This window comes from Epinephelus moara, chromosome 17 (assembly GCF_006386435.1).
Source record: "Epinephelus moara isolate mb chromosome 17, YSFRI_EMoa_1.0, whole genome shotgun sequence".
Classification (NCBI taxonomy): Eukaryota; Metazoa; Chordata; class Actinopteri; order Perciformes; family Serranidae; genus Epinephelus; species Epinephelus moara.
In genome coordinates, this window is record NC_065522.1 from 28,026,239 (window position 1) to 28,036,484 (window position 10,246).

General features: G+C 40.5%; 1 protein-coding gene across 2 annotated transcripts in view; it reads right to left on the reverse strand.

Annotated features, from left to right (window-relative positions):
* Positions 1-6,979: 6,979 nt before the first annotated feature.
* Positions 6,980-10,246, reverse strand: part of LOC126404575 (zinc finger protein 638-like) — a 38,505-nt gene continuing 35,238 nt past the window's right edge. For both annotated transcript variants that reach the window (XM_050067917.1, XM_050067916.1), the window contains exons 33-35: positions 9,400-9,522; positions 9,163-9,284; positions 6,980-8,406 (exon numbers count right to left, since the gene is read on the reverse strand). In XM_050067917.1, coding sequence (XP_049923874.1) covers positions 8,332-8,406; positions 9,163-9,284; positions 9,400-9,522 — 320 coding nt within the window. In that variant the 3' untranslated portion in view covers positions 6,980-8,331. The remainder of the gene's footprint in view (positions 8,407-9,162; positions 9,285-9,399; positions 9,523-10,246) is intronic.

A 10,246-nucleotide genomic window follows, 5' to 3' on the forward strand; every position in this document is an offset into this window, starting at 1 on the left:
TATCAACAACTCTGCCCTTGGAAAAGAAAAGAAAAAAAACGCATATGCTATCAGGGGTAATCAATCCCTCTTTCACAACACCTGGGGTCCCTTCATGTGTTATCTAGAGAGGACAGACCTAACCCACATGTTGGAAGTACCTGGGGATTCGCTGGAAGTGAACCTATGCAAAGATCAAATCTGTCAAAGTTTTTTCTTTCTTTCTTGTTAATTGTTGTCAATTGAAAATTGCCAAAGTAGTTCCAATCTATATAGTGACAAGCACATGGTATCAAAATATAGACCTGTGTCACTGCTACGCTAATTTTCTAAAATACTTGTAAAAAATGATTTGTAAACAGACTGGACAACTTTGCTGAGCAATATGAGTTACTGAATGACCATCAATAAAGGTTTAGGAGTAGTCGATCTACATTGCGGTGATGGACTTTGTGGAAAATATAGCAACAGCAGCAGATAAAAAATAGCACACTGTAGGTGTATTTATTGTTTTACGTAAAGCATTTTGACACAATTGATCATTCCTTCCTTTTCAGACGTGTGAACTCTATGGTGTAAGAGGTGTCACATACCCTTGATTAAGAAGTTATTTAAATAACAAATATTAGTTTCTAAAATCAATCATGCTGAATCATATCTTAGAAGAGTAACCTGTGGTGTTCCACAAAGTTCGGTATTGGGACCCAAGTTATTTGTACACTATTTAAATGATATTTGTAAGGTATCTAATATGTTGAAATTTGTAACATTTGGTGATGATACAATTTTTTTTTGTTCAGGAGAGGACAAGGGAATTGATCAAAAAATGAAAATTGAATTGATTGATTGAAATTGAAGAAATGGTTTGCTGTTAATAAGTTATCACTAAATAAAAAAAAATCATGGTGTTCAGTTGTGTTAGGGCTAATTGGGAAATAAAACTGAACTTAAAATGGTTTTGAAATTGAAGGAACATATGAAACAAAATTTTTGGGAGTGATTATATCTCATAAACTATGTTGGAAGTGACATATGGAACATATTAAACACAAACTATCTAAATCTACTGCTGTTCTTTATAAGACAGTCTGTCTTACTGTCCTGAAATTTGGGGAAATATTATTATTATAATTTATCTTTATTTTTATTGTATCTTTATTTATTTTATCTTTTTTAAATTCATACTTTTGGGGTGGGGGTGGGTTAAATACTCTATGGTTGTACTGAGATTTTATCCTAGTGTCTTTTTCTTTTGCATGTTTGTAGGTGCGTACAGTATGTACACGTACTGGATGTGGGTATGTGCATGTCTTTGTTTTCTGCTGTTTGAAAATCAATAAAGATACCATTGGGGAAAAAAATGACAGGCAGCTGTTGTGACCGGTAAAGCTCGCTGGGCGTTGGGCAAATGAGTAGATTAAACACAGACTCACAGACCAGCAGGTTTCGTGGCTTGAGCCTTTTAATTTTGCGTCAGACAAGAAAGAACAGTTAATTTTCCGGGAGGAAAAAAAGGTGCTAAAAGCATCAATGTCATATCACATTCAGTCTGCTCTTATTAAAGGCACAAGGCCTCAGAGACAATCCATCTCCTTTATATGTCACTTGTCGCTTCATTCCTTAAGTAGCATTACAGCGATAGAAAAACAGAAGATAGAGATATGAAGCCTTCAGGTTTCTATATAACACTGATGCCACAAACACAGGCAAGTATTTCTCCTCTTTACCGGCTCTTCATATCTCTGTGTGGGCCCAGGAATCATCACATTTTCCTGGCACAGACAAACGGGAGACGATTCAAACAGTTGAGGTCATCCCAGCGCTTTTTTGCCGTAAATACAAAAAGCACAGGGGCGTTTATTCTTGTTCTGTACACAAACCTCAGCACACACTGTGTCTGCCACCGTCTGTTGTACTGTCGGCATTATGGTTACTGTTTTAAGCATTCATATGACACTAATACAAATAATGAAATACTGACTTGACCCAGCAAGCAATAGTCATGATTTAAACGTATTGGCTATATTTAGCTCCGATTTAGTTTAGCTACATGTAAACCAAATCTAGCCGATTTAATTTTGAAATTGATAAAATGTAATTTTCGCCATTGCAGATGGCGTGCGGTATGATATTCAATCACGTATGGAGAGTCAACAGTAATTTAAATATGTTTATCTCCATTTTTTGGACATGGTCTCTACATAGCCGTATAATTGATGACGTCTACACTTTGGCTATGGTTAGATGTCTACCAAATTTTCAGTGACAGCCCAAATTCAGCCGTGATTTAGCCTAGACGTCAGGTCTTCACGTAGGCGGCTATTAGACGTTTTTTAAACCAAAAAATGCTTGCTGGGGATGATGCTATTGATCCAAAAAAATATGGAAAAAACAGACAAAACCACGTCGGCCTGTAACGCTTGCAAGGACGAAGGATAAGGAGTAGTTTGATCCACGAAAGATACTGCATCTTTGCAGGTGTGGAATATCGAATACATCAAACGGCAACAGTCTACAGCACAAAGACACTAAGGTTTTTGTCCAATTTAAAGTTCATGTGAAAGTGAGGCGCTTCATAACCACACTGCGGTGAGACGAGACCCAATAAGAGCTGAGATTGACCAGAAAGAGAACCGAGTCCTCTTTCAAATGAACTGACGATATGAACACAAAAAGAACCGAGTCCCTTCTGTTGGTCCACTTTTTGGTGCACTTTAAGAGGACTGAGTTTGGTTTATTTAAAAACTACTATATGTGAAGACACCCTAAAGTAGCCTAGATCTACAATTGATGAGTCAGTGTTTGTCTTTATTTGGCTTCATACTGAATTGACCTGTGTGTTTTTATTGTTGCCAGCTAAACTCAAGACACAATCACAGTTGGTCGCTGGGCCGTAATTAAGGATATCGTTGCATTCTGATACTGAACATAGGTTACTAGCAGTCAGTAGTTAAATTTCCAAAGCAGTTATTTTGCATAAATAACTGCGGGCATTTAGACGGGAGAGAGTAATTAGGGACAGAAGCAATCCATTGGACATTTATAATGACGAGGAGCTGACTGAGAGGTTTCGATTCGGTAGGAGAGATCCGTTTGAACTCATTGAAGAGCTGTCACCGGATTTACGGTTTGTGTCAGGCCCTAACGCAGCACTGCCACCGGCCTTACAGTTGCTGATTGCGCTCCATTTCTATGGAAACGGAGCTTTCCAAAATACCGTCGGGGACATGATCAGTGTCCACAAATCTACTGCGACATGATCAGTGTCCACAAATCTACTGCCTGTCGGGCCATCCGCAGAGTGTCACTGGCACTGAGCTGCCGCCTTGAGCTTCATGTTCACCTTCCCACTGAAGCAGATTAAACAACAGCACAGATTAAACGGGCTGTCAACTGTCAACTGTCAAGCTCGCGGGGTGAATCAGCGGCGCATCATTTGACGTCACCGCGCTCCTCTTGGCAGGCCGGGTGCGGCATTCCAGGGGGCATTCACATGGACGCGCACAGCTAAAACCGGCATAGCTAAGACCAGGTGTAAGCCCTGTCGGTGCAACCGGCTTAAGTCCACTCCTAAGACTGGTCTGAACAAAGACAGTCTTAGGAGTTACGACCAGGCATAGTAAAGACCAGTTGGTGCAATCGGCCCCTGGCAATAACTGCTTCTGTGGTACTTCCTGCTACAACTGGTGGCACCAGCACCACATTTCACCATCAACACACACACACACACACACACACACACACACACACACACACACACACACACACACACACACACACACACACACACACGTAAGGGTCTGAACACACATGTTAATACTCACCAGCAGCTCTGGTCAGAGCCATCATGGCACAGACAAACAGAGGCACAGCCAGCATCTTCATGGTTGAGATGATGCAGAGGGTAAAAATGATCTTCAATAAAAAGAAACACACATGTGAGTGATGCTTCTGAAGAGAGCCCATGTGAGGACTGCATGAGTATAGAGTCCATTAGAAGATGCATAGATGATGATGAGAGACAACAGAGCAGAGGAAAAGAAGTGAAGAGATGAAGCAAACCTTGTGCAGGATTATCTTCTTTCTCCTCAGTGTCAGCCTGTAGCTTCAGTCTTCTGTGTGGAGCTGCTGAACAAGAGAAACACCAGCTCTTATATACACTGAATTATTTGTTTTAAATAAACATCTAAACCTCCTCCACCCCAGTGTCAGGTGGGTTATAAAATTATAAAGTTATATCAACTATCAATGACCATCTGTACAGGCTTATCAGTTTCAGTGGATCAAATGGCACCACCTCCCCCTCTGCAAGCAATGAGACGTGAAGTTCTTGTCAAAGTCCTGTTGAACAGGATCCTTCTTGGCAGTGAAACAGCGAAGCATGACAACGTGTCACCTGCATACCTGAGCAGGATAAACTGTTCAGACAGTAGATGGATGGAAACGTATAAACACAGATATTAAATGATGATAACTAATGCCAAAGTGCAACATTTTATGATTTCTATAATCACATTAGGTCACATGTGCGCCATGCCCATTCCAGCTGGTGGGGCACACACTCTACGGTACGGGTTATATGAACACTGAACAAAACTTTAAACACAGGCACTTCTCTTTTGCTGAAATAATCCATCTGACAGGTGTGGCATATCAAGATGATGATTAAACAGGATCATTGCTACACAGGTGTGCCTCATGAAGAGGGAGCAGAGCTGGAAGGCAAAGCTTTCGATTTACTGGTCCATCTACGTCCCAACTCACCTATGGTCACGAGCTCTGGGTAGTGACCGAAAGAACAACATCGTGGATACAAGTGGCCGAAATGAGTTTCCTCCGTGGGGTGGCTGGGCTCAGCCTTAGAGACAGGGTAAGGAGCTCGGACATCCTGAGGGAGCTCGGAGTAGAGCTGCTGCTCCTTCGTCCGGATAAGCAGATGAAGCAGATGAAAATGACTGGATGGATGTTCAGTGACCAAAAGGGGATTAAGATTTAAGGGGATTATTTAATTTCAAAAACACATAGTGTGCGTACAACCAGGAACAGTCTTTGTATTTCAACATGTGGTGTTTAGTTCGAATGTGGAGCTCAAGCAATGTCCAAGCATACACCAACTCAAAATAAGGTATCAAGACCAGTTGTTCACAGGGATTACTGATTACTCTCTCTACTTACACATCCTCCTGAGAACCTGCATTCTCATATGAGGACATTCTGGGTTGGGAGAGAGGGGGTAGCAACACAACTCCACCTAATGCAGGCTGACAGCGCCCCAGATTCAAACGTCCAAAAACACATAATTGAAACCACAAAATATCTCCATACTGCTCGTCCGTTTTATATCGGGGCTTCAGGACACTTGGATCACTACAGACGAGCAGTATGGAGATATTTTGTGGTTTCAATTATGTGTTTTTGGACGTTTTAATCTGAGGCACCGTCAGCCTGCATTAGGTGGAGTTGTGTTGCTACCCCCACTCCCCTTGGGTCTCCGCAAGGGATGCGAGGACTCTAAAACTTCACCTGAGCCTCCCTCAGCATATGGGTGAGTAGATAAGGCCCGTTTCCACTGAAGAAGTTCCTGGTACTATTTGGGGGGCAGGAACTACTACAGGAACGTCCTCTCGCTCGGCCCTCTCAACCGCTGTGACTCCACTGAGAGAGCGGAGTAGGAGGAAGGTTCCTGTAAAGTTACCGGGCTCTGGATGTGACTATTTTGACCGGGGCGACGTGGGGGCGTAGGGACGCCGTTAGAGGTGTTTGTAATAACTCTGGTCACGGTTCGTGAAAAAAATATTTTTTCCAGTGGATGTCTTAGTTACAACATGATTGAGCTAACTGGAGTAGTTTCATGACGTATCCGACAACGGGAGGCTTTTAACAGATGACATCCTGATGTTAGCTTTGCTGCTAGTGTTAACGTTAGCTGTCCCTGTCAGCTGCAGCCACTGATGCTTTCTAGACATCGTGATTTGCCAAAACTAAATAAATACCACACATAGCAACACAAAACTGCTTTGCTAGCTCAATCATGTTGTAACTAAGATAACTAAAAAAATTTTTCACGAACCTTTTTAGTTACTGAGTTATTACAGACACAGCTAATGGTTAGCCCAGTAAATCTACGATAACCATGTTATTAATTACAAAACGTGCACACAGAAATAGTAATGTTTGTTCAATCATTGTGTTTATAGACTTTACAAACATCACATTAGTCTAAACGGTGATATAGTGACGTGAAAAATGTGAGATATCTAAACTCTGCTGGTTTTCTACCCATAAGTATTTATAAACAACAAAGCAATTTCCTCTATAGTGAGCCAGTGATAGTTGAAAAATAACTCTCTTCCGCTGCGCGTCGGGGTTCCATTCCCCTGTCAGGAGTTATTTTTCAACGGTCACCGGCTCACTATACATTATCCCTTACGGGAGGAGCTGAGCCATAAAATTACCCCGAAGTTCCTGCGGTGGAAACGGGCCTATAATGGCTGAATTTTCATTTTTGGGCGCACTATCCCTTTAATATACATTAAACCGTTTTAAAAAAAAAAAAATTTGTATAAAGTGTCTGGCAGTGAGAATTATTCAAACTGGCTCACATTTCATGTCAGATATTAAAAAACCCCAAACATAATAAAATAAAATAAACGCATTTATATTAGACAGCAGGAGCACTAGAGGGGGTGACACCAGGTGAGGCTGAGGAAGAGACGCCACTGAACGTGTGTCGAGTATTAAACTTTAACACTTTTTAACGTTAAGTCTAGCAAGACCTCATTTCGACAATAAATCACACGCGCAAAACTTTTCAGAAGTTGCCAAACGGCTGCGTTTAATTTCTAACGCTAAAAACGAGCCACAGAAACAGTCTCGTGCCAGCGGGCGCTAATAATTCCTTGAGTTCTCGGACACTGGTCAGCACTTTTTCTTGAACAACTGAGATTTGACTCAGATTTATCAATAATGGATATAATCAGTATCTGCAGCCTTTAATGACTTAAATATTGTGAACACTTTTATTTTGAAGAGGCGGACCAGAATTATTTTGCTGTGTGTTAATTTGAGGAGCAGGTTTGTCTTTATGAGAATACATGGTTCTTGACAGTCATGTTTTAACTGTTACCTCGTTATTGTTACATCTTCTTGTCCACAAGTCATGGTAATAATTTCACCAACGTCAAATTCGTAAATAAAATCAGTCTTTATGTTTCCATCACTACACACTAACAAACAATGACTACATCTAGCTTTGGCTCATCTGTACTCTTTAAAGAGAGGGCACCCGAAGCTGTGAACTCTGAGGTCAGACATTTGTCAGGATTTAAGAGATTCAGTTTCAAAACAGGAAAACAAAAACACCACAAAACATAATCCTCATGATTTGTATTTATATTAACAATGACATAGACTCACAAGAAAACTCTTCTCCAAAACTATAAGGAATCAGACTCTGACTTCACACTGTCATCAAGAGACATCATAATATTTTTTTCCTCTAATGTTCATCTTACATAAACTGTAGTTCAGTTCCTCATCCGATCTAACTGTGAAGGGAATTTCTGCATCCCTGGCTAATAAAGTTGTTGTAAAGTCGTTGTTCACACTTATCTGACCTTTATATGTCGTGTGCAAGATCAAATTCTAGGCTTCATATATACAACTTTAAAAACAAGTTATTAGGCTCCTGAAGTAACAGATGATCCTTCAAACGGTGCTACATGTTATATTAGAAATGACAAAATGTTATCAGATTTAAATGTGTTCTAAGATTATACCTTTATCACCAAAATGAGACCAGGAGAAGATCATTTATTTTATTACTGCGTGCCAGAAGCAACTATGTGCCGTCATTAAGACCATATCCTCCATCTGTCCCATTGCTTCCTCGAGAAATTTTAACTATAGATCACAAGCCAAATTTACATCCACATTTTAAGCAAAAATCGCCAAAATAAAATATGAATTGGTACTATAAATACTGAAGTATATTTTTAGGTCATGTAGCATCTTTTAAAGTTCCACTCCTACAAATATGTAACATTACTGACTTCATGATTCCTGTTTTTCCTCGTTTTACACAAATGATTCTGTGCAACTGTTCGCAGAGCAAGGCACCAACGCTGAGGAGCTGGAGGGAGTTTGAATCCCGATGGGACAACATATGCTAAAAATATTTATGAAGTGTTATGGTAGATGATTCGCACATTTACATGAAAAATGCACCAGACAGAAATGAGTTACAACCAATGCAGCTTATTATTTACAGTGATTTCTGAACTAAATCCTTCTGCAGTCTTTTTTCACATTTCACACACAAAAAAACAACAAAAATCAGTAGCTAAGTCGGGATCAATCAGAAATGGAGCCTTGAGAACTTCGCGTAGAACTTCTTGACGGTTTCTGTTGAAGCTTCTGGTAATGTTTCTGAAAACGGAAAAGGAAGGACACAATTTAAGTGTGTTCAACATGTTTACTTTTATATTCATGTTTATGTACCTGCTTTAGGGATGTTACTGAGTAACTTCGTCAAGGGGTTCTTTAGATATTAGGTTCAAAAGAACGAGATGGACGAGGTCACAGTGACCTTGACCTTTGACCTACGACCACCTAATTCTAAACAGTAAATCATTGAGTCTAAGTAAACCTTTGTGCTAACTTTGAGGAAAATTCCCTCAAGGAATTCTTGAAATATCATGCTCACAAGATTGAAACAGACAAGGTCACAATGACCTCAAACTTTGACCTATGACCACCAAATTTTAATCAGTTAATCGTTGAAGTAGACTTTTGTGCAAAATTTGAAGAAACTTTCTCAAGGTGTTCTTGAGATATTATGTTCAAAAGAATGAGGTCACAGTGCCCTTGACCTCTGACCTATGACCACCAAATTCTAAACACTTAATCATTGAGTCTAAGTAGACCTTTGTGCCAACTTTGAAGAAAATTCCCTCAATGAATTCTTGAGATATTGCGTTCACAAGAATGAAACGGACAAGGTCACAGTGACCTTAACCTTTCGTCTATGACCACCAAATTCTAATCAGTTCATCACTGAAACTACGTTTGTACCAAATTTGAAGAGATTTCCTTGAGGTGTTCTAATCAACATGACGTCCAGTACAAACCACGCCCACTTCCAGAATACAGATACAGATAATGACGTCTCTGTACTCCTCTAACCTGCAGGTTGTCGTAATGCTCCTGGCTGCTGCAGTGGAGGTCCTTGGCCGTGCTCTCACTCAGGTAGAAAGCAGAGCAGAGATTACAGAAGTACCCTAATCTGGGAACCACAAACTCTTGACCTGAAGAGGGAGACAGTGACACAGATGGAAAGTGTGACAAAACTTCTTCCTGCTTCGGTTTTTAAATAAAGTGTGTGTGTGTGTGTGTGTGTGTGTGTGTGTGTGTGTGTCTCACCAAGAGGATTGCTGGGTTTGAATGGCGGCAGTTTGACGTTAGCAGCGACAGACGGAGACTGAGAACGAGATCGCTTTGCTTCAGGTCCGCCAGGCTCCTTCCTCCTCCTTCCTTTACCCACAACTAAAGAAGAGAGGGAACCATTTTTAATTTATTTCAACTCAGACATGTCATGTCTTCTTGATGCACACTGTAAAATAGGTAGAGCCAAAACAATTAATCACATTCTCAATTGTCAGAAATGTGATTATTAATCTGCAACAGTTTTGATAATCGCTACTGGGGCTAGGTATTGTTTACAAAAGGACAATACAATGCCAACAGACTTCATTTGATACCCATACTGTGAATGGAGTGGTATGTAGTATAAAAAGAGTCTGAGAAGTCCGGGGCTGTTCATAAAACATTCAGGACGCCACAGTTTATTCCACACTACTGAAGCTGCTCCTCTTTTTGGAACCACCGCAGCCTGTAATAATTTTGCTTTCAGCCATGGTAGTTGTTGCCATGGGTAACAATGTGACGTCATATGTCAACAAATCAAAATATCATGACCATCATGATATGAATTTTTCATGTACTAAAAAAATATACCGGTATTATCATGAACAAGATGATATGGCACACCCCTAGTATCTACAGATGTATTTTATATCGTAGAACAAAACGTTAAAACCTTAAAGGGCCAGTGTGTAAAATGGGTTGAAAACAGTGACATCAGTGGTCAAATTCTAGATTGCAGGGCTCACTCGCTCACCCCTCCCGTCGGGTAAATGACGGTGGCCTTGTAGGGACAAAAAGCCTTGCGCACGAGTTTTTCAGGAGTAGGTCTATCTAGTGACGAGGT